Here is a 24919-nt window from a genome sequence, read left to right as displayed (position 1 = left end):
CCTGTCACTTCAATTCCAGAACATTCTGATGACATAAATTAAATAATTTAAAGGCTCTAAATTATGTGGTTTATGTAATAGATCCATGGTCCAAAGCAGTACTACTCTACACAAATGTTTTGCACTTATATAAACACACTTTGCCTCCAAAGACTGATGGCCCTACAGATTATCCCAGGGCCCAGACAAATGTCTCTTTTATTCCTCTCCAACATAAGGAGCCACCTGTTCCTGGGATTGGCAGCTTTTGTTACAGAGGTCAGTTTGAGATGACTTTCACAGCAGCTCTGACTTGAACAATTTGTGTCACTAAAGTGCACAATCATTTAAAACAGGTATTTGAGATGAAACATTTTATTTACTCCGGCAGCATATATACATTTACAAGTTGGAACAGATCTAAGTAAAGTAGGAGCCCTGGTAACAAAGCAAAAGAGCCGACTCCCTGCAGAATTGTGTCATATAAGATTCTAGAATACAGGTCAACAACTCATTTTCAGTAGACCTACACAATTCTAAAGTCAAGTTTTCTTACTTTAAGTCTACATGTGCAGGTCTGATACATTAAGTATTTTTTCACCTTTATATCCAACCCCTACATCTTAAGTTCTAGAGGGAGACGGTTCACAGTTGTACTTAGCTCTATATAATGGCATCTTTGTATGGTCCATTACAGTTAAAAGGTCACATAGTCAATTTAATGTAATCCCTGGTACTCTCGGGAGAAAAGTGTTTTTGTTGTTGTCGTTCCCTGCTTAAAGTCTGGGAGTCATGTGTCAGGTAAACAAAGAGCGATCCTGCTTTAAACAAACGTATCTATCCATTGTTTGCACCACAAGTTCATTTTTCCGTTAACCTATTTTATAACTAAAGATTAGTAACATGAGGTTCAAATGTTTTTGCCAGATACTATTTTGGCCCAGTAATCGACGGTTGGAGGTGTTATTCAATCTGATAAGTAGAGAAATGTAATACAGTGAAAGCCCTATGGACAAGAGGAAAAGGACAAGTTTCTATAATTGGAAGACTGCCATTTTGCATAAACATGTTACACAAAGACACATACCTGCTTGGAAATATTCAGTGTAACAGATCAAATGTATTTTCTAAAATGTGAACTGGTTTCTCTTACAGTGGATTACGTAAAAAACACCCTTTATAAAACAATTTCCTGCGTTATGGATAGACATCAAAGTCTGTTTCTAAAATGGTCTCCCGTCAAAAATACAAAACCTCTTGTGGTCAGATTCCAGTTTAAGTCCTATGCCTATTGTTGAACCATAAGCTAGAAGGAATGTTAAATCAAAACAGAATTGCTTTGAGATCAAATGTCTCGATAGCAGCTGTAAGGCAGTGGCATTCCATGAAGCGAGTCCAGGCCTGGCTGTTAGATGACATCTGTGTGGCAGTCCCATCTTCTGAGAGCATCTCAGCTTTAAATCTTGTACTTCAACTTTCCACTCTCACTGATGACGCAAATGTGCTGAAAGGCAAAACATACTGTAATATTCAAAATCTCTGCACCACCACCAGTTCTAAAACAGTGGTAGTATTCCAGCCCCTGTTCTGACCTGTTTAATTCATTCATTTTGTATTTTTGCTCTGGGCTGGATTATAACCATAGTCTTAGTCCTAGTTTTGACTTTGTTTTGGTCTTGATTTAGTTCTGGCAAATTCCTGCCTTTTTCATTATTACTGTATAACAGGTTTTGGAATTATTTGAAACTGGTTTCCAAAGTTAGTTCAGTTCAATCTACTTTTCTATCAGTTAATACCTGGTTTAATTCCTTTTTTTCTGCAATCAAATCTTAGTCTTCTGTCAAAACAAGTACTAACATAGTACTGGTTTTGTTCAGGTTTAAACAAAGGGGTATTGAGATGGTTTCTTAATAACCGCCCCACTTTGGCTATTATGAATCAATCTTAGCAACTTACATTGAGATCTCTGAAATACTCATTGTAGTCTAAGGCGTAACCAACCACAAAACGATTTGGAATTTCAAAACCAACATCTGAAAGATAAGATAAATCATAAGATGTAAGATAATGATTCACCTTTACTGTGGCACCGATCAACAAATATGGTTATAGACACAATGATACATACAGTCAGGAAGCCATGATGAATACTGTGGTACTCGTTTGACCAGCAGCCTGAAAAATAGAAGCAGGAAGTTCATTTCAGGTGCTCGATAGTCATAGGCCAAGAAACTGTGCCGTAACACTTCTTTGCCTTTGTCTAGACTAAATGGAGTGATTCACAAAGAAAGCCAGGCTGGTTTTGTTTAAAGTAACTGCAGCCATAACTTACCCGGCAACTTTGATCATGTTAGGCTTGAAAGCTTCTACATGCTTCAGGAGCGCTTTCATAGTCTTCCCAGTGTCTACTATGGCCTGGAAAAAATGAGGAAGAAGAAACAATGTAGACAAACAACCTCTGATTTGTGATAAGAGAGGTAAAGAGAGGTTAGTCATGTGTCATAAAAACACGGTGATGTCAGAATAATTCACGTGTACAAAATCCAAAATGTGAATATAGGTCATCGGAGTAGCCACACAAACTTGTGTCATAATAAATGAAAATCAAAGATAAACAAATTACAACCATATTTGACTTACCTCGACAATCAGAACGTTCTTTTGATAGAATATGTGGGAGAGAGGGGGAGGAAAGAAAGCATATCATTACTTAGAATCATAAACGCTATTGATCAAGTGTAAAAAGGAAATATGCCAGTGAGAAGTAACTATAACAGCTCTTCATTATGGCTCATGGGAAGAGTTAGGGGAGTGCAATGTGAGGATGAACACTTTGTCCTGAAAAATGGGCACATTTTACTGGAGCAAGGTTATTTACAAATGTGCATCTATTGTGGCGTGTTCTGTATCTGTAGTAGTTTGTTACCATTTCACTTTAGGTTGATGAAGGACACACCTAAGACATGCTGTGATGTTAAAGCTTCATTTGGAAAATTACCATACAAATTGCACAAAGGAATAAACAAGTTCAACAATCCAGGCTGGAACGTCGATATATATTTATACACTACGGAAGACACAAAAGAAATAGCTAAAATTCTGCAAATGCTTCTCTAATCAACAAGAGACAACTGCGTACTATTTATATGAATAGTCACCATCTATTTATTTGCTGGGGGAACTACAGGCAGGGTCTACTCTGTGGTTAAGTGTTGATTATTGATGCGTTTTCTAACATTTTAATATTACCATATGCGTGCAATACTTTAACAAAAGGTTCAGTTAAGTATGAAAGCATGTTTTGTCTTGTCAATGATGCTCTCACGGTCCATGAAACACATAGGCCTTCTATTCACTACTACTCATGTCTTGTCACACAGTCAATTCTTTCATGTTCTGGCCAAACTCTTGAGTCAAGAGGAAGAGTCTAACATTAGCTGGACGTTACATCACAAGTGCAATTCAATGATTTCTGTTTCGAGTGCACTTAAAATACAGTTTGTGACAGCGTGACTTTGTTCTGGTGTGAAGTCCTGATGCACACTGGGTTTGATCCTGTCTATGTCCAGGTCGAGTTTAGATTTAGCTCTGAGTTTAGTCCCAATTTTCATGTGGTGTATGAAGTGTTAACACGTAAAGCTGCCCCTACTTTGTTCTACTATGTTCTTGTTTATGGCCGGCACACCTAACTCACAGGGCAATACTTCAAAACGGCCGAAATTTAATAGCTGTAGATTTGTGCTAGACCTGTTGCGTAATAACTGTGTATTCATGCAAACTACAAATATCGTGAGAAAAAACTCCTAGACGCAACTATCTGAAATTCTTTTTTAAAAATGTACTTAAGTGACATTTCATTAAGCTAATCAGCTGTTAATATCTGTGCCACACAATGCATTCTTATGAGGTGCCATAAAGCTGAGTAATGTGTAATGTAACTGCAATACATTACAGAGGGTGAAATCATTTTTGGGTGTTGGCCATTTGTCATGATTGTACAAATATTGACGTATTAGCCCTCTTCTTATCTACACCACCACTGCAATCCAAGACTCTTTCGTGCGTACATTCACATGGCCAGTAACAAGAAGACAGCTAGAATAATCAGATAACCCAATGATTAGATCCAATTGGTGTTAGGTGTTTTTGGTTTACAAGTAACACACTGTACAAGACAGCAGGAGACATGTGATTTTTAGAGTATCTGTTGTATTTGAAAGATAAAGAACAATCAATTAAAAAAAAAAAAAATGATTCTTTAACATCTTCAAATTTGTTTTTGTCTTGCCAGCATTAGTTTGTATAATGTTCATGACATGTCAATAGCCTGAACTCCATAAATCAGATAATGATGTCAGTGATGTGGACGTAAACATGTCATAGTCACTGGATGGAGGATGTAGCCACTGCCATAAGCCTGAGGACTAGATGGACCCAGCAGTGGATGGAGGCTGCCCTCTTCAGGACAAACTGCCTCACTACACTCTAGTAGTACTGTATTACATCTGGAGTAAACATTCCTCTCTGTGACACATTTGTTTCATGTTGTGCATTATGTAATTTTACCTTTCCCGTTAGAAATGACAGATCCTCCGCTCCAACTATGTGCAGATCCTCAGTCGACTGGTCATTCTGAGGAGACACAACAATAAGCCCATGGTGTAGTCTGTGTGTATACAAAACTGTAAACGTCTAATATTTGAAATACATTATAAGCACAAGTAATTGGCTCGAGCCATTCCATGGAATGGAATGCAACGAGTCTGTGTTCTTGCCAGGTTTCTGATTATTATTATTATTATTATTATTCTTTCATGGTTTTTTGCCACAACTTGGGCATTTTTGACCCCTGAATATTGATGAATGTCCCACATGGGGACATAGACGCGATCGGCTCGGCCCGAAGTTGAATAAAATGGAGGTTGCGAGAACGCCCGTCGCCCGACTAGTTCAAAAAAGAAAAAACATGAAACGCTTAATCTTTGGCCTAGGCACATGACACGTGGAACATTGATAGAGCTACCTTTGACGAGTAAACACACCTGGCAGCATCGCTGTATGATAAACAGGAAGTCAGCCATGTTGAATCAAAGTGGCGCCGCCATGTTTGACTTTTTTTTTTTTTTTATTAAAAAAAATGCTGATATTCCTTACGGTCTGCGTAACACGCCCTCAAAAAAGGTTTAATTTCCTGTTTTTTTCAAGGGCAAGTCACGCCTAATGGAATTAATCTACGGAGCTCATATTTCACTCACTAATGCGTTTTTATGGTCTGATTGGAAATAATTAATACCCATGTAACAAATGTACTCTATAGCGCCCCCTACCCATTGTGTGAAAAACTCATGGATTATATTCTCCTCGAGACGCCATGAAAAAAGTGCATTGCAGATATTGTGTATTTCACAATTGGCCAGCAATTAATGCCTTCACTTCCTCTTTTATTTTGATGGAACATTTCCTCTCGCGCCGTGGTCTTAGCATTAGCGTTAGCATCAGCATTAGCGGCGGGTCTCTGTTGCTAGGTGACGGAGGTACAGGGAGGAGGGGGTCTAAAGAATCAAGTCTAAAGAATAAAGTCTAAGAGAATGCAGTGTCGGGGCAATCGCCATCAAAACATGTAAAATCCACACATTTCAGCTGCAGTAAGTCGTATTTTAAAATGGTGAATGGCGATAATTGCTGAAATCGCAGTAGTAATAGAAGTTACAGCCCACATAGACATAGCTTTGGCTGTGTTGTGTAGTAAATGTATGTAACAGTATTCTAAGGTCTTAAGCCTCAAATACAGTAATGTTAGCAGTGCAGTGATGTCGTAGCATCTTTGTAACATCAAGAACCAAGTGCATGTCTTTTGTGTCCCACCACAGAGCCCTCACCAGGTAGCTTTTGAGTCGGATAAAGTGCACCCTCATGGGGATAGAGCGGTTGGAGTTGCAGCTCAGGGCTTTAATCTTGTCCACGAGGTCTGCACTGAACTGGTATCCTCCCTTCAAAACACACAGCACCACGATGGCATGGTTCCCCAGCTCATCCATGATGTTCCGGGCCAGGCGTTCTGTCCTGAGGAAACACAAAACATGACAAATAAGACTCGGTGCCACTAGAAGTTGAAATGATACAAATGAGTGCAATGAGAGTATTGCACAAAGACACAATGTCAGTCGGAAACGCTGGTTGTAGTGATCAAACTTACAACCAGCACGTTAGTGGGACAACTTTTCTACAAACATTTTTTTTTTTTTTTACATTGCCACTAAGTCTGTATCTAACTTAATCACTGGTTTTCATACTCAAAATATCCACTTGTTTTGAAACGTGGATAGCATTGCATTTCACACACAATGATCATAATTCAAAGTCTGGCTATTCATTATGGACAGCATCTCCTATATTTTTACATTTTATTATCTTATTTTGACAAACACATACAGTATAATCCTGTCTTGAAATTACAGTCTCACAGGAACATCTGCTGTTTTGTTTTCCCTACTGAGATTATAACTTTAGGAGGAGACTTTGGAAAACAGTGACATTCCCCATTCTGGTGCGAGGGGCCATTTGAGAGCACGTCCTCACATTGGGGGCGCGTGTGGGGGCCAAAGTACCTGTCCATGATCACTCCGTGCGGGATGAAGACACAGTCCAAGTCCCCGGCGTAGTGCGTTGGATAACTGAACAAATCTAAACTGTACCCCGGCCAATCATCCTCAATCTGAACAGAAAAAGAAGAATTTATTAGTTTGCATATTAGTGCGCGCCCCTTCCACGTGCCATAGTTCTCTCTCAGCTACAAGTGGCGTCCACAGTTGGCGCGCTCCATGCACAGATTGCACGCAGACTTCAACTTCCCCTTAGAGTGTTTTGCACATTTTGGTCAGATCTCACATGCAATTACCACAATCCCGTCGCGTCCTTTTGGAGAGACATCGTCTGCCATGTTGTTTTCCGGCGGGCGCACGCACAAAAAGGTTCCAGTGGCCTCAGATTTACTGGCGTGGCAAGTTTGCGCAAGAGCTTGTTCCAGTGGGAGCAGAAAGGAGGAGGAGGAGGAGCAGCACCGGGGTGAAGGAATGTCTCCCTGTTTGTGTGGAACCGCCAACAAATGGAAGCGGCCCTGGTGCGGTGCTATGGCGCCGCGCGGACGCTAGAGGCGCCAGAACACCACGAATGATTGCAGCCAGTGCGGAGAGCAACCTATTCTTATGTACTTTCAATTAAGATGTTCTTCATATATGTTCAATGAAACGTATTTGATCATATTATTATGGTATATTATCTTAGAGCAAAGGTTATAAAAAAAAAAGAGGAGCGGTGCAGTAAACCACATTCAGAGGCTTTTTTTTTATCAAGGGCCACATAAGGACCCATTGAACACATTTGCTGGCAACATTACCAGAGTCTAGATATTTAGTTTTATTTAATGGGTCTAAATCGTTCCACACTAAATAAATACTCCGTCTTGAAATGCAGTAGGTCTCTGTTGCATGCTTAACCAAATATGTGCATAATGTAACAAAATGCATTATGGTTGCCTATGGTTGATGTTTCACCCATGTTCTCTGCCCGTGCCTTATTGTTGTGGTTCAGTTGTTCTATAGATTTTGTAGTGTGCAGATGAGGCTGAAGGTCATTCGTACTCATAGGTACAGAGTAGACATATCGAAAGTATCTACTTTATTCATTCAAAACTACAGTGCATGACCTTGTTTTCCCCTTATTTCTGATTGTGCAACTGGCCTAACTCAGAATTGCCATGGCAACACAATTGCCTGAGGGTTAAACAATATCCCCACGTCAAGGAAAAAACATTGTTTTGTTTTGGTGTCAAAATGTTGTCCTTGGACTGTATCTATTTTTTACAATTGAATTTTGTGAAATCACAAACAAAAGATTATGAAGCTGAAAACAAATGCAAGTCTTGTTAGTGTCAGGCCTTCATATTTAGGACTAGTCCTAGGCTATTCTAGCTGTGTTCTTACACACTTATGGATAGTAGATACAGTTTGAAAGGCAGTCATCTGGACATTTTTTTATACACATAATAAAATAATAAGACGTTTCAACTTCCATCTGACAGTCATTGTCATTCTGATGGCGCAGCCTGAGAGGTTCGACTTTATACTGCTCAGAACTAGATTAGCCCTGCCCTCTGGGAGGAGTTATAGTCTGATACTGCCCTGCCCTTTTTTCTTTTACCTGTTAGACTTGTTTTGGGACATTCCAATCCTATTGTAATCTGTTTGATTATCATTCAACACTGTTGAGTACCTGATAAAGATAAACTATTGATTGGCCTACTCTCTTCCTTGACCAAGGCTTGAGGACGCTGCTGTAAACAGACAATAAATTATACCTTAATACGCCATTTATGTTCAAAGACGGATTATTTTTTTCCCCAAATATGAAAAAGAAGTTAAGCTTGAAATAAAAACTTGGCTTTCCTCCAAATTTTATGTTAATTGACAATTAACATAGACAACTACTTTTCAGTGACTATTCTGGACCATCACCAGTTAATGGGTCAATGCTATTTTCAGGTAGCCACCAAAGCCATTAGAATGAATAAAATCTTATTAAAGCGATGGCTCAGGTAGAGACACCTCACTCACCACTGCAGAAATGTTGGTTCAACCCAGCTGTTCTTGGGGAAATATTTCTAATGAACAAAGGAAATATATATACAATTTTGTTGCTTATATTCTAGAAGCTATACTCTGACTCACATCAAGTCACAAAATGACTTGTACATGTGTAATTTGCAGGCACCACACCCCGACCAGGCTGACAGTGTGTGAACGTGTAAATTTGGGACACTGACTGTAAGGGGGGGTGGCTGTGGTCAGCTGGTTGGGGGTCAGAGCAGCAGGCAATGGTATGGCGTGTCAGTGCACATTAAGGCAGCGTGCCGTTTGCCATCGCCGGGCCAGGACAAGGTGTCTGGGCCACCCACCCATGCCTCTGCTCGGCGGCTGTAATTACAAGCAGCGCAGCAGTGACAGCTGGGGAGGCAGATGTCAACAGAAACATTAGATTTCAATCAGCCAGCACAGCGCCACACCTCAGAGGAGCACAGAGGTGTTGAGACTAAGATAAAATTGGCTTCTGTTTGGCCTATATTTTGTTAGTAATTGTATAGACCTACACACCATCTATAGCCATCTCCACTTCTAATATTAATCATGTTATATTATGTGTAGTGGGCTACTGCTAATGGCTAATTTCCATAAGATTGACGCCATCTATCATTTAGCAACTCCTCCTCTGTCACAAGCTGGTGGGGCTAAACTTCTTTTGTAGTCACCACTGTCCTGGGGCAGACTGACATGACGAGGCTGACATTTTGTGCCAACAGCGCTCAACTTGTACCATTCATATCCCTAATAGCAGAATGATCAGAGAGCTATAGTATTTATTAGTTCTTAGTAAGAGATATTGTATCACAATCAAAAGCCACGTTATGGGAACATGCTATTAGAAACTATAGAACCCTAGAGTATACATTGATTATTGGTGTTTAACTATGTAGCTGCTCATGTTTATTTGGCTACTAGTTCCAATGAGCTTCTTCTGATTTTTAATATAAAATGACTCTTTCAATGAGTATTCGAACTGTATTTGAAGATGTGTCAGTTCAAGGATAAACTTAGCTAATCATAATCTTCTCCATATCTGAAAAAATTCAAACAAAAAACGCGAAAATTCTAAAGCACATTTAGGCAAGATCCTTTCCCACCACGCTCCTACTTCTGCCCACCACAGTATTTTGGTGTCACATTGTTTTGATGGAGCAGTGAAGGCAGCAGCAGACCCACTTCTCATGCCCCTAGGGGTTAGGAGAGGAGCAGTCTAACGCTGGCATTTCGCACTCCGTCAGCAGTCACAGCCCTCGCCCTCCGCCCGAAAAACCCCTGCGCTGGCCAATTATGAATATTCACTTGCTCCTGAAAGTAATTCTCTCGGACACCCCACTGTCCACCCAGATATTGTCATTGGTCTGGTTTGCACTGTTTGGATTGTACAAGGACAGACTTCATACCATTCCCAATCAAAATCCATTTGTGTAAACTATAAACTGTCCCAGAGAATTACTGAGGACATAGATTTTTGCAAACATCGAACAGTGATCTTGATTTTGGTGTTCATTAACCTAAATGTATTGGACAGACGCCATTTGAAGATACAGTAGGCCTATAACAATTCAACACGCTGTGATAGTAACCTTCAATGACTTCTAAAACTAAGAATGCCCAAAAAACTATACAAAAACACTCCCACAACCAACACAAAATGTTATTTCAAGGTGTTAAAATGTGGATGCCAGTATTTTCTTAAGCATTTTAAAGAACAGGGCTTCAATAACTGCATTTAATACGACATCTGGGTCTACTGCGTGCACAAGTAAAACTCTATTAAGATAATTGGCTTCCTGTTTAAGTGGATTGTTGTAATGTATTAGAAAACAAAGTGGGTTACGGAGCTCGTTGATAAAGTTTGTTTTCTGCACAAAGTGATATGCAGTGTCTTGTGAAAGGTCTGTCTCACTGGTCAATGCATCCCGGGGCTGATTAGAACGCTTTAAAAACAGTGCATCAATGAACGCTGTTATTTATTGGCGCTTTTAGCAAGGCTTTAGCTAACGCAGATTCTTGAATAATAAGGAAAATATTGTCTATATCTGCAGGTAACCAGGAGAATAACATGAGTATAAAATGCAGTGGCAACCATTAAAAAACAATAAATGAGGGCAGGCAAAACAAATATTGATTTCACACTGTAAATCAGTGGCGTGCGGTGACTTTTATGGATGGCCAAGCAGACTCGGGGTGTTCATCAATATTTAGTGGATAAAATTTGCACGCGAAAGTGAAAAAGAAAACAAAAAGAAAACACAGAAACTGGTCTCGGATCTCAAAATTCATTACACAAACTACCTCTCGGTCAGTGGTTCTCAAACTGTGGTACATGTACATGTACGCGAATTCCTCTGCAGCTCATTTCAATCCACGTTTGTCCTCTTTCTGGTTTATCTTTGTTTACAACTAGTGTGAGAGTGTATCCTATTTGAGACCTCTTTAAGCTATAGTTTGGACCTGGAACAATCCTGTATTAGACCTGATGGCCAAATATGTTCAAATATGCTGGTACTTAAAGGCGTAATGGACAATTTTTTGGCACCAAATCAGTCTTATTTCCTCGTGGTGTGGACTGCCGATTAGTCCTGCCACGTATCAGTCATAGAACGCACCTACTGCTCACATGCAGCCTCGTGCAGCTCGTCCCCATGAGCAGCATGTTTCCCCGTGTCTAAGCGCATGGATCTATCATAATATAGTTCCCTCAGTGTATGGGACAAAATTAAGACAGAGAAAGACACGGAAATCAAGAGACGGAAATCTATAGGAGACGAGCGATGCGATCTGTCGCGCTAATACGTGTCCGCACGGGTAGAGTGCGCATGCGCACTTCCGCCTGAGTTCCCAATTGTCGAAAAATTGTCCATTACGCCTTTAATGTGAAAAGTTTGAAACTATGTTATGAAACTAAAGAGACACCATGACTTCCAGCCATGCTTCAGCAGGCAGAAGTGGGGGAAAAGTATTTATATTATTATATATTTGTGACACAAGGTCCTTTTTTTATATTATGGGTAAATCACTGCTCGTCTTGATTGCCCTGCACGTCACAGCAGTAATTGCATTTTTATACGATGATTAAATCTGGAGTAAAATGCATACTTATGTACTTCACTCGCCAATTTGTGAACACAATTTCGGCTAAGCAAACGGCCTTTGGCATCGGTTTCTATGAGGCCAAAGAAGACATTAAGATGCTGTTTTCTTCCACAGAATAAAAGAAGGTTTGAGCTGAATGAATGACGTCAGGCATGTCCACTTGGATGACAAGTATTTCTTTATTGTTTTACAGATAACATACTTCACAGGGTTACCTTAGACCTCCTGACAGCAGGAGACAGAGGGGGAGATGGACAGACTTTATCAAGCACACATTGTAAACAACTGAGCAATATTTAAGTCTAAATGGCGTACCATAGAATAAGTGAGAGACAACAAAATGTACGTAAGTAAGAAGATGTGCCTCTTGCTTGCAAAGACAAAAAAGTTTCATTTTTACAAAACAAATAATGGTCACTGACGTTTTTCTGTTTTCATGTGGCTGAGAGGTAGAATGGAGAATGGTTTCTTTATCATAACATTTTATCATGATGTGTGAAAACATTATGAGTGAGTAAGTAACCCCAGCCCTCTGAATAGAATGTGAAATCTGTACAAACATCTCCATCGATTACAATTTGAAACATCTTTGTATTTTTGTATCCCAAGTGTCCGACTGTAGAGAACAAGTGTTTTGGATTGGTCTGGATTTTGCTGTACCTCTCCACGCGGCGGGACAGCGAACTCCTCTGTATAATACTGTGGATAGCAAGGTCAGTCCATGTTTCCTGTGTGTAGATGTGTGACGAAGCGATGGACGAGATTCAGTTGGAAGTATCCGAATGGACGCTTCCGGGACCTTCTGTGGGCGATGTCACTGACGAAGGAGTCGGGGCATCCTGCCAGCCCCCGTTTGTCTGCGGACACATGACACGCAAAATGACCATGAGCGGAGAAAACAATGCACAACGCGACAGCGCATCACGATCACACATGGCTGTCGACCCATTGAGTTACATTGAAAATAAGACGCTTCAATAAAAAATGTATTATGTCATGTGTGTTATGGGTTCAGTTTATGATTTCTTGATATGTTTTGTAAAATTCCCAATAAAGGGCAGTTTACTAACACCCTATTTTTCCTAAAACGCCTGAGTAAAATGAGCCCAAATTCAAACTGAAACTGTTTCTGAACTCTTTGGTGTACAAACAATTGTCTGGAGTCTGACCCTCTGTGATTTTGTATTCTGATGTCTGATTTACTCTAATTATAAGTAGAAACAAGTTCAGCACACAGGAAAATCTGATTTTTGTTAAATTTAAATCAGATAAAGCTGGTGTCTGGAGGGAAGGTCTGTTTGACGATAGTTTGAGCATTTGTTTGGTTTTGACAATTCCTTTTCAAAATTAACTTAAACTGACCCTGATTCTTAAGTACAACATATATAAGAGCTTAAGAGTTCCCTTTTAACAGATGGAGGACAAAAAAAATGGAATAAAGAAAAATTCCAACGTCATCACAAGAGGTTTTAAGAGGCCTTTGAAATCACATTTAATTGATACTGCACAACTGTTTTAATTGTAGAACCAGATTTAATTGTATATATTTTTTACAGAGTAGCATGGAATATGGGTGTTCCTCTGATTTAAACTGAGTTAATGGGGTAAATTATAAATACAATATCACATCATAATGTCAAAAAGAAGATACTGATTGCTTATACTATTAAGCGCCTAAAAGAATTCAAATTGTTGTATTTTCCAGTTTTTGAGTCCAAACAGAACAATAGCTACCAGAGCTGTCTACAGTTTCACTTATAATGACAGATAAACAGCCTCCAATGTGCCTTTTAAAAATTTCACTTTGTTCTTCTGCTCTAAAGTAAGGACAGACTCCCCCATATTTCCGAATATACACCCAAGATGGCTGATAAAAAGAATACATTATCACAATAAAAATAGGTCTTTAAATTGAAAGCCTCCTCAAATCGCAGTAAAAAGTTGACTAAAGACCATTACGGACATTAATTGCAATTTCCGTGCTATTAGTGTGAGCAGCGAACGTGTCGTGGCAGCCTCTCATTTCCAAACCCTGTTATTTTGCGTAAAGACTGTCTGTCATCTTATTCAGAAGCACAAGTGAAAGAAGAAATGAAAGAAGGAAAAAAAAAAACATTTCCCTGGGAAACGGCAACACCCACTAGCAATTTCAGGGGTGTAATTGCCGTTCAAGGATAAAAAAGAGACGAGGTGAACCGTGTGAGCTCAGTCAGTGGATCTCAGCAAAGAAAAATACAAGTAAATATTAAGTAGATGCTGCACTTAATTCACAGCGCGCTTGGGGGAAAAAAGTATTTTCATGCTAAACAGTACAATGAAGCTAACACTATAGTAATTATTAACAATTTTTACCCTTTTTTCCTTTAACTTGAAGAGAAACGATTCACTCAGCAGGGGCTATGGACATTTAATATTGTTTTTGAATGGAGGTTTTAATGCACTATTGAAATGTACTGTGGATTTGATAGAATTATTGATGATAATAAAATTAACTGCAGATTTATTTTTCAAAATAAATAAAGGCCAAAACCGCTTAAATCCCTGAAATTCAATCAATAAGAAACAGGCTGTATTCAGCGTTCTCTGTTCGGTTGTGGCATTTCCATTTCCTTTTCTTCCTACTTAAACAATTCTAGTGTTGAATCTTAAATGTATAATATTTTGATTTGATTTCAATCTAAATGTATCTGACTGGAAATAAGAAAAAACAACCAGTCATTAATGTGTAACAAAAGAGTTAATTGGTTTAATCATACTCATTTATTAGTTCAGTGTTCTGGATTTCACATGCTCCACCGTTCTACATGTTTTTGTCAGGTCCGGGGGTGTTGGCGGGTGCGGGCCTGTCAGCGCGGCTGTCCCTGTGGATGAATGATCTGACCAATGTGCTTGGACTGCTAGCCCCAAAGCCGCGCTCTTTCTGTCCCCGTGACTGTCGTATCGATTCTGCTCAGCCCGGCGCCGCCTGTCCGTGCGAATCTACATACGTACCCGCCTCCAGTGTGTCCCGCCCTGACAGCTACACCTAGGCCCCGCCCCTTCCGACCCGCATGCTTATTTTTAGCAATTAGCAACTTTATTTTAAGTACGGTGGCGAGGGGGGAAAGGTGTGATCGCCGGTTGCGTGGTGCCAATGCCAAGTGGGTTTTTGGAGGCTGGATGACATCTGTGTCCTTGTTGCTGTCGACTGCAGGTGCCTCGCTAACACTAATATCCAGCGACAGCCTCGGAGCATGTCCAGATCCTGCCTCATTGCCTGGCACCCAGGGCACGACCGAGGCAGGGGGGTGAGGCGCTGGCCTGACGCCCAACACCAAATCTCTGCTAAGTGGCATCACAGAATCATATAGTGTTATACTAAGTGACTTTCCTCCACTGAAGATGAAAAAGTTTGTGTTATTATGACCTAGTTATGCAGTAGTTTTAGTTTTGCAGGTATGAAACCCAAAACTGACAAGATGTAGCTCTGAAATTCTGCTCTCATGAACTAAAGCAAATAAATAGTGATAGTGAAAGTAGTATTTTGATCAAAAGTGTTACTTTCTGGTTCAGATGTAAAATATTTCAAAGCATCATTCTAAAAAAAAGAATACATTAGATCAAATGCTTTTGGTGGAAATAGGCAATATTATGGACCAACATTTTATAATTACAAAAAACAAAACGTTACCACTGCTGAACTCAGACCTTGTCAAAGCTTCGAACTTTGACTTTAGTAAGAGAGTATGAACATTTCTCGTTCACATGTTTTAAAAAAAATATAGATTTATTTATAGAAAATGAGCGCATTGTATTGATTCGATTGATCTAACTTATTGTTTTACAACCTTAGCTGAGTACAAGTCTATAGCGGTGAGAAAGCGTGTTTACAGCTCTTACGTTGATGCCCTGTGGACTGTACATCTGGCTGGCTGCGAGGCTGTCACTGTATCCTCCGGTCTGGCTGATAACATGGCGAAGGGTATCCACCTGGAACAAGAGGGACACATAAACAAAGGGTCCGGTCACACCAGCGCTCGGGCTAAACAAAGACCGCCATGCACAAGGAAAGGTCAGTCTGATAGAGAAAGGGTGCCACGAGCAGGAAAAGGTTACAAACACAATCCACTATGATTTGGCTCCTTATACAAGCGTGATAACAGCCAATGCTAAATAACACAATGAATATAATTAGGCAGATCTTTCTCAGTGTTTACTATGTGAGTGAAATAAAAGTTTATTTAAGTAATAAACAAAACAAAACACAAGGCTTGGACGAAATTGAGATTTGGGCTTAAATTGCTGGGTGGACAAAGCTCATTCATACATTTTCCCTATTGATATAGACCTTTTGAGTAACATGGTTTGCAATGAATACTAACTAACACAGTCAATACAATACAATACCGATATATTGGCAATGCAGGGCTATGGCTAACTCAATAATGCAGTGGTAAAGATGTAGTGACTAGCTCTAAAATTAAATAAAGAGTATGTAAAACGTAACTTGGAAATGGTTTTGAAAGTGAAGGTCTTTTTGAATTTCAAGCGTACTAAGAAAATAGTTTTAACCAATTTAATCACTACTTTCAAATTCACAGCGAGGTCACATCATTTGGAGAGTAACCCTCTAGAAACCACAGGAGTTTAAATATTTAAGGCCCAACCCCGAGGACCTCTCTCCCTCCTATAAGCATTGTCCCTGCTACATATTTATGAAGCATCCTAAAGCGTTTGTGAAGAGCTGATCTGAATAGAAAGAGGTACGGGAGGATAGACGCTGGGGCCAAAAGCGGAGGACATGACCACGGGAGATGATTTCTTAATGTTTGGTGTGAGTTTTAACACTCGGTATCGCAGCCCTGGCCCTCAAAGTCCACTGAGGCAAGGTCACAGGAGTACGCCGCACCACTGGCTATGTGAAATCCCGTCGCGCTGCTGATAAGTGCTGTACCGGTTCCAAAAGTGTCTATCGACGTCTACTCAGGGATTTGACAATGGGGTAATGGGAGGCTTAAGGCAGTCTTTACCCTTTGTGTGACTGCGGAGGTCACCCTATTCTGTTTATCGCACTTCCCAGACTGACCAGAGCGGAGACATTATTACATGCAGGGAATATTAGGATTTCTAAACCGTGGTGTGAAAAGTGAGCCCCCTGGTATGGAGTGACATTTAGGGGGGGGGGGAGAAAGAAATTGCATCAATTGACTTTTTATTCACTGACAATAACTGCTTATTTGTAAAGCTTCAACCTGAAAAGGCTATTAGAAATGTGCAATTTTTGGGATGTTAAATGGCAATTCAGGGAAGCCACTTTTATGTTAAGGACAGAGCTCTGTAAAATTAAATATGCATATAGTTTAGGGAAGGGCGGTATTAAGAAAAATGTATATCTTGATATTTTTGGGAGTCTCCTGATAATGACATTCAGACAATACTATGTCAATCCAAGTCTTTCAACGTAAAAGCTTTGGTTTAGTTATCAGATAAATGTGAAATGTCTGTCAATTTAATCAGAAAAGAGCAGAATTATCATCTATGCTTATTTGAAAGTTTACAATGTTTTAAATTTGTATGTTCACTCTGCTCTTTTTATGGCATTTCATTTGATTATAAACTATATACTCAATATTAAAAACAACATCATAGCAATAATAAAAAAAAACATATATTGCCAACCTCTAATCTAGATAAGGGTTGAATATGAACTGAGCAAAACTAAAAGTTCTTCTATTATTTTTTAGACAAATACTGTGATACTGTTTATATTTGGTGATTAAATAACAGAAGTAAATGTTTTGTGTTGGTGCTGAGGACAACATCACATGGTGTATGTTACAGCCTAAGCTTTCATACCTGGGATTGAATGTTGGCCCCCACTTGCCCCCCTTGGTACGAGTCCCCATTGAGGGACTGCACACTCATGAACAAGTCTCCAGAGTTTGACATGTTAAAAGAGCCAGCGGAACCTGAAAAGACATGGAGGTTTGGAGCAGAAGAGGAGAGAGGACAGGGGACAGAAGAGAGACAGAAGAGGGACAGAGTTAGAAAAGTCATGCAAAGCCAAGGGGTTAGCTAACTATATGTGTACATTCAAGTGAAAAAAGGTTTAGGAGCAGCCAATACAGGATGATAAAACGACCCTGTCGAAAAAGCGCTTTTGCATTGTTTTGTTAAAGCAGCAAGGAAGCAGTAATTGATTTTGCAGGAAAGCCCGAAGAATAGTCTTAGTCCTGTAATGTTCCGCAGCTCCCCAGATGTAAAGAACAGCATGGTTAACTTGATTTCAACACCCGCTTCCTAATCCAATACAGTTGAAGAAGTCTCTATATGACAAAAGACTTGGCCAGCCCTTGGAGCTGCTTAATGGCATGCACGAGGTCAACCGGACAAGAGGCAGGAAAAATTAGCGTCCACAAGAGCAAAAGGTCAATAATCCAGGCTCGGAGGGAGAGAGGGAGAGACGGAAACAACGAAAACGGAAAATATATGTAAGAAATCCAATAGAGATGTAGGCTACTGTTAGGGAGATTACAGGCTGCCGCGAAGCCTCAGATACACAGTTCTTCAGTTAGAGCCCAAAATCCCATTTGTAAAGTGTGCTTATGTGCAGTGCACTCAACTAAAATTGGTATCCTTGATCCTTTGGTGATGTTGGTGGGTTTATATTCAAATACCTTCTGACCCCAAGACCCAAGAAACTCCAGAACTGTTTTGGTAGATTTTAAGCAGCTTTGCCAGGCAGAAAAAATACAGGACAAATGTCATAATTGTATTGTTTTTGGCCTTCAAACATGCTCTTGAGGACCTTTGGTATCTCATGCTTTATAACTTGAGGGTGCGTTCACGTTTATAAATGCTGTAATTCTGCTTTAGTCCTAGCTTAGACCTGGTTTTGTCTGTGTTTAGCTCAGAGTTTAGTCCCAATTTTAATGTGGTATTGTGTTAGAGCTCTATCTACTCAGAGGAAATGACTAAGGTTAGAACAACAACCCAAGCTTGCCTTCTACATAGCACACAGTTTAATCAACACGATTTGACGGCAGAAATGCTCAGAATGAGAATGGCAATGACTCATGACTTTAAATACAGCTCAGAAGATACAACAAAACTGGAAAATTCAAAATGAGGATTAAGTAATTAAAGGGCTTTAGTTATTTATTTAACAACAATGTGGGGTTAGGGGCCAGTGAAGAGCCCCAGAGACATCTTGAGTTGGGCCCCCGTATAAGTAGTAATATTAGTAAGTATGAAGCTTAGGTTTCAGTCCCATGCTGCTCTGACTGGAGCTCACCGGCTGAATTGGGAGTGGAGGGGGAGTTGGCCTGGCTGCCGTGAGCCGACACATTGGTTGCGTTCACTGCGGTCCTCGCTGCGTACATGTTGGCCTCCTCTTGGAATTTGCCAATGTTTTTCTTGTAACGGATTCTCTTGTTCCCAAACCAGTTGGATACCTGGGCAAACACAAGTATAAGCACATGCGACATTTGTACACAGCTGTTAATCATCATAAGTTTTCTATTTACAGACCTATTGTGCACTAAATGTGTACATACTAGTTTTTGGCATTTGGAGTAGAGGAGTATAATGCCCAGGCTGTTCTCTGTTCTGACTTTATCTACAGTATGAAAGATGATTTCTCTTGTGCAGATAACCTTTCTTATCATCTTATCATTGTGGCATTTATATTCATCTCTGCAAAGCTGGAATACCTAATAGGTGCATGTGGAAAAGGTAAGACACTACCTTATCTCATGATAGTTGCCATCAATGCAAATATTTTGTGGAGAATGTTATACTGTTTTGAAGTAGCCTTTTATATACCTGTGAGACGGTGATGCTGCACTTTTTGGCCAGCTCCTCTTTGGCCTCCTCGCTGGGGTAAGGGTTACTGAGGTGGGAGTAAAAGTACTCGTTTAGGATCTCTGTCGCCTGTTTGTTGAAGTTCCTCCTCTTTCGCCTGGAGAAAGAAAAATAATTTGAAAATAAGAATGAAGCATGAATTCTGGCTGCAAAAAGCAAAAATGAATATGTAACCTCCAAAACTTTGGCTAGTTTGCTTAATGCATTAATGTCAAACCCAAATATTTTCTGATGCAAATAAGAGAGCAAAATTGATTAAAATAAATAAATGTATTCTCTTGATAACAATTACCAGATTTTTGCAATCCATCAGAAATGTGCTCATGTTCATATTGCAAAAGAGCTAATATTACTTTATATCCATGTATTTTATAACAACTATAAGTCTTTTCTAACATGTTTGTAGCTTCGTGACAGTTTTCTTATTATAAATGTTTTATACAACATTTTTTATAGTGCAATTTAAACAACAATTCCATTATTACCTTGAAGACCACACATATATCAATCTAAAAGTGATGTGTCCATCCCGGAGACACCTGTCATGCTGCAATGTCAAATAAATATGGGAAGGAGTGTCTGGAATGCCTGCCAATTTGGTCCGATAAATTTGGATTTTGGATAGGTGTTTTTTTTATTTTTATTTATTATTTAGTTAACTTTATTGTATTTCTGTTTCTGTCATTTCTTTGTGATTTTAACGCATTTTTCCTGCTGTGTGAAGCACTTTGAACTGCCTTGTGTATGAAATGTGCTCTACAAATAAACTTGCCTTGCCTTGCCTATACCGCCCACCTCTTAAGTTAGCAGAACAGTTTTTTTGGGGTCTTTTTGCAAGCACAGACCTGGCGTCGAGGAAGCGTGAGCGCAGGATCATGACGGCCTCACAGGTGCTCTGCTTCAGTTGCATCTGGATGGAGCTGAACTTGCGGTGGATGATGCTGACCATGCGCTCGATCTCTTTGGGCGAGATGGGCCGTGTTCGTGACTGCTCCCTCAGCAGGTTCATCACATGGGTGGTGAACTCATTGCACGCCTGGAAGCACACATAGACATGACTCACACGCGGAATATAACTATCACACAGCGCCTCGACAGCTCCGGAGAGAACAAAGGGGTGAAATTAGATTGTGGCGAGCGGTCGGCTTGGTCTGGTACATGGTATATGCTCACAGTATTACAGAGTTTGAAGTAATAAGCAGTGGCCTGGACCGCAGTAACCAAAAACTATAGCGAGAGTTTTGTTTTGTTTCTTGGAAGTGAATTGTGAATCTGTAAAAAGCTGGATGGCAACACGTCATCTAAGCTGGCGGCTCTGGGCCAATCACATGCTCAGCCAACCTAATTAAATGTCAACAATGAAGACCTTTAACTGCTTTTCTTTGAAGAAGCAGCGAGACAACATACTTTTGTTTACAGTAGTTATTTCAAAGCAAAGGTAATAGCTATGTAATTGCTAATGGTGCGGTCAATAACAAGAATGTCTTGGATGGATTTCAATTGGTCTCAATCATTGTGCAGTTTAAACTAATGACAGTGCTTTTCCCGTCTTTCTATGTTTTTGCTAGTTACTTAGCAGGATTTGTTGGATAGGACAGTAAGCAATGTGGACTGGGTTGAAGAGTGGGGAGAGACATTTCATTCATGTCCGTGAGCCATCGTGCAGTATCGACTGTGCATCTTTAACAGTGAAAAGTGAAATCTCTTTGGCTGCGTACACTGTCAATAGATCATTTTTGAACAATTACGATACATTATGTAGGTTAATCTCTATGTAATGGCCTATAACTGTGACAAGATTGTGGTAAAAGGTTTGCTTTAGAGCACTTTAGGCCCAGGTCCAGTCAGGATAAGCGAACTAGCCCGAGCAAGTCTAAATGGAAGCAGCCGGCAGACGTGTGTGACACCAAACAAATGGCGGTGGTGTCATACAGTCGAGGCAGCACGACTCGTGGTGCTCTGAATATTAAAGACGGCTCTTCAATAGAAACGAAAATGTGACAAGAGAAGAAAAATCTGAAATGACAGGCAGCTTTCAGCCCTGTTCACGTTCAAGAGGTTTAAACTGTCTTTTCACTCCATCTCTCAGTCTACCTCATTCTCCCTGTGTCTGAATCAGTCACCAGATATGACTGCATTCAGAGTCAAGGTGTCTGTTGCTTGTCAACACCAGGGTTACGTCAGTCAAAGTGATGCAGCGTTGCCGCCGTTCTGCTTGTACACACTGGTGGCAGACACTACTCACTCACAGACGAGGTGTGCCGGAGCAGTGACACACAAATGCTCAGGTGTGTATTGACGCTGACAGTTAGCAATGAGTGGCCTTCCCGCGTCGAGGATAACAAACCCGGAACGCCACCACTTCCGACGGAATGGCAAGACGTTACAGTGTTTGGGAATGAGCCGAAGTGTGACTGAGATAATGGCCGATCACATGCAGGAGATGGTATCGTGGATAGGAGCTACAATTCTGTCAGGTTGGTCTTTGAAAGCTTATTAGAGTATTTACACTAAAAAGGCACAGCATAGCAAATAGCAAAGTAAAACAATCATGGCTAGATATTTGCTACTACTTTAGGATGGTTCACTACAACTTTGCCAGGTCGTCGTTGTTATGGGGGTGAAACAAGCCCAGAGGTTTTGAATTATTAAAAAAAAAAGAGAACAGAACTTCAGTCTCCTGCTCTCTTATGGTTTCTTCATAGGTTTTGTTATGGCTCATAATTATTTAGAATATTACAATAATTAACTGCCAACATTTTTCTTTGGGTCAAATGTGTTGTAAAACATGCAATGCAGTCCTACAGGTGATCAATACAGTTTTGTAAACATAAACAAAGGTGTAATGGTCATAGAGCTCCATTAAACATGGTGACTGTAGGTATGAAGTGAGTCTAAAAATGTAATAATAAAATTTTACATGAGTGAAGACCTGCTCATATTTCTCCAGCTCTGTGTGGTAGATTTGCCGGATCTGCGACAGCTTGGCCCTGTAGTCTGAGTGCTCTGCTGAGTTGTCTGCTCCCACTCCTCCGGCGGCTGCCGCCGCTGCCGCTGCTGCTGCGGACCCGCCCCCTTTCTCTGGCCCGGCCACGCCCTCTGCCAGCAGCATGTTGTCCAACCGCATCAGCTGAGGGTCCGGAGGCTCCTCCTCCTGGGCACCACGGATACTGAGCACTGTAACAAACAGAAGAAAAGGACATAATTTAATTCAAAGAACCTCTAACTAGTGAGATTAGTCAGGCAATTAAACATTATATCATCCAGTATTTCTCAAGACTTAATTGGTGACCCATGAAATCAAAACAGGATGTGACCCAAGATCCTTAGCTACCACATGATCAGCCTACTATGCTATACATCTCAATGTTCTATCTATTTGAAGCATGTTATGTTCAATTAAGGCGATGAAAATGATGAAAAAAAGGAATAAAAAATCACCTGTAAAAAAAACAGAATATACTGCAATAAAACCCCATATGGCTTGTTACTGTTTGCGTCTGTTTAAATGCTTCAAAGTTACAACAGTTCACAATATAAAAACACAGATAGTTTTTGAGGTCAAGCCGATATTTCAAAGTTAAATATTCTACTAATCCTACTATAAACCAAAGCAGCAACAGCAACTCAGCCAGACATACTTGAGGCATTTAAAAAAAAAAGAAGAAAAAAATCGGAACTTCCAAATTTAGCCTGCTCTCCAAGTTTCTGCAAATCCACACAGCATAGCCTACGACTCTCTGCAGAAATATTCACAATCCTGTCATCTTAATTTAGCACGCCCCCGGATCCCTTTACTCCTGACAAAGAGCTGCTTCTGTAATGTTTAGAGGGTTTAAACGCACACAGCCTCGCGCACAGCCCACAGGCAACGCAATCCACACTCCACCACTCACTTCTCATCATGCCCAAAATCATGTCTAATCAGCACCAAGACAGGCCTGACAGAGGAAAATTTCAAGCCCACTGTAATTCATTGTCAAAAAGAAGAGGGCGTCCTGTCCCTTAATCAAAACCGAGCTGTTTTAAAGTTTATTTTAAGGAACGATGGGGTATATATAGGCATTTATTGTTGAGGACTAGTGGCATCATGGTTGTCCTGCCTTTTCCAGCCACAAGAAGGCTCTCTTGGTACAAAGGTGATGGAGATAGTAAGCCAGGTGGAGATGTACTCGCTGTCTTCAAGGACAAAGCCAAAGCTCTGTCATTTGAGTAACTAACAAATCCCTAATACAATTTTTTCCGCGTGCATATGCAATTATGACATATACTGTATTAGACCCGCGATTTATACCCGATGATTGTATAAGGTTGAACCAGCTCATGACCTTTCCGCTGAGGTCCGAGTGGATTCTTGTAAAGTCCACCAATTTTTTCCCTCAAGCTTTCCATTCTCTATTCCGCCTTCTTCCTCTCCTCCAGCAATAACATCATCCATTCCCATCAGCCCCCCCTCCAACACGTGAGCAAGCGCAGCTCAAGAGAGGCAAATGTCAATGGCAATCAGACGGCTGGAAAAGGTCAGGAGTTCACATGGGGGGTGAAGGAGGATGGAGGTGGGGGTTAGGGAGTTAGGGGCATGGGCGTCTACCAGCGCCATGGAAGAATCTATCTTTCACCAGTGAGAAATGATAATGTCTGTTTGAGTCGGACAAAAAAGTGGAACCTTCCAACTACAGGGAGAACTCTAATGAGCTTGAGCTTGATTTATTCATCTAGCGGCGAGTCCCCGAGTGCACAACTAAAAGCATGAAATGGATTAAATAAATACAATTAATAAGGAATATCTAACAATTCAGTTCACTGGTGGCATAATTACCCCCGAGTCGTGGCCATCAGCCTTTATTTATTTGTGTTCGGTAATAGCGATGAAATCGATTGGACCTTCAATGCCAGTCCGAACGCTCATTGTGAACTCTGCAACCAAAGACTATGCATTATCATAATCACCTGACAGACCAAAGTGCCTCCAATTACTATTCATCTCCCCACACTAGCATAACACCAGCTTTGATTTAAAAAAAAAAAACCTCTCTCTGTTTTATTGTGGAAACTGTCGAGTTCAGGCGGGCTTCTCTTACAGACGTGCACAGATAAGTATCTATAAAAGGAAGACGGCCATCATCTCATCTTGATCATTACTGACAGACTTAATTGAACAATGAGAGGACGCTTCAACCCCCTTAGTCGCTTCCTCCCTCCTTCATCCTTCTGTCCTTCTTGCCTCTTTGTGCATGTTCTTGTATAATTCCATCACCAAGACGTGGTCCAAAAAGGCTGGGGGAAAATGAATAACATTTCTGGAGCTTTAATAATGAATGGGAATCGAAGAACATGCTTTGTTTGCTTATTGGGGAGATTAA

At 40.4% G+C, this 24919-nt stretch overlaps 2 protein-coding genes across 5 annotated transcripts in view; both read right to left on the bottom strand.

The window, feature by feature from the left end:
- Nucleotides 1–1079: 1079 nt before the first annotated feature.
- On the bottom strand, nucleotides 1080–6987 carry prtfdc1b (phosphoribosyl transferase domain containing 1b). The gene is made up of 9 exons (XM_072441509.1): nucleotides 6878–6987; nucleotides 6588–6694; nucleotides 5859–6042; nucleotides 4546–4611; nucleotides 2620–2637; nucleotides 2312–2394; nucleotides 2108–2154; nucleotides 1936–2012; nucleotides 1080–1483 (listed from the first exon to the last, which is right to left on the bottom strand). The coding sequence occupies exons 1-9, from the start codon at nucleotides 6917–6919 to the stop codon at nucleotides 1436–1438; spliced, it is 672 nt and encodes a 223-aa protein (XP_072297610.1). The 5' UTR covers nucleotides 6920–6987; the 3' UTR covers nucleotides 1080–1435.
- A 4887-nt stretch (nucleotides 6988–11874) lies between these two features.
- pbx1a (pre-B-cell leukemia homeobox 1a) overlaps nucleotides 11875–24919 on the bottom strand; it is a 55642-nt gene continuing 42597 nt past the window's right edge. Inside the window, exons 3-9 of one of the 4 annotated variants that reach the window (XM_072441527.1) lie at nucleotides 22477–22733; nucleotides 20402–20592; nucleotides 19518–19653; nucleotides 18988–19147; nucleotides 17550–17662; nucleotides 15594–15683; nucleotides 11875–12571 (exon numbers count right to left, since the gene is read on the bottom strand). In XM_072441527.1, coding sequence (XP_072297628.1) covers nucleotides 12479–12571; nucleotides 15594–15683; nucleotides 17550–17662; nucleotides 18988–19147; nucleotides 19518–19653; nucleotides 20402–20592; nucleotides 22477–22733 — 1040 coding nt within the window. In that variant the 3' untranslated portion in view covers nucleotides 11875–12478. The remainder of the gene's footprint in view (nucleotides 12572–15593; nucleotides 15684–17549; nucleotides 17663–18987; nucleotides 19148–19517; nucleotides 19654–20401; nucleotides 20593–22476; nucleotides 22734–24919) is intronic. The other 3 variants (XM_072441529.1, XM_072441530.1, XM_072441531.1) reach the window with 3 other exon arrangements.

Source organism: Eucyclogobius newberryi, unplaced genomic scaffold (assembly GCF_026437365.1).
Source record: "Eucyclogobius newberryi isolate DKJ021-1_F unplaced genomic scaffold, fEucNew1.0.hap1 SCAF_12, whole genome shotgun sequence".
Taxonomy (NCBI): Eukaryota; Metazoa; Chordata; class Actinopteri; order Gobiiformes; family Gobiidae; genus Eucyclogobius; species Eucyclogobius newberryi.
The sequence above is the reverse complement of the archived record's forward strand: the minus strand, read 5'-3'. Positions and strand labels throughout refer to the sequence as shown.

Coding starts and splice junctions, on each gene's coding strand:
- prtfdc1b (XM_072441509.1), bottom strand. CDS start 6,919: ATGGCAGACGATGTCTCTCCAAAAGGACGCGACGGGATTGTG. Junction 4,612..5,858: donor TCCGACTCAAAAGCTACCTG/GTGAGGGCTCTG, acceptor GTGTCTCCTCAG/AATGACCAGTCGACTGAGGA. Junction 2,155..2,311: donor AACATGATCAAAGTTGCCGG/GTAAGTTATGGC, acceptor TCTATTTTTCAG/GCTGCTGGTCAAACGAGTAC.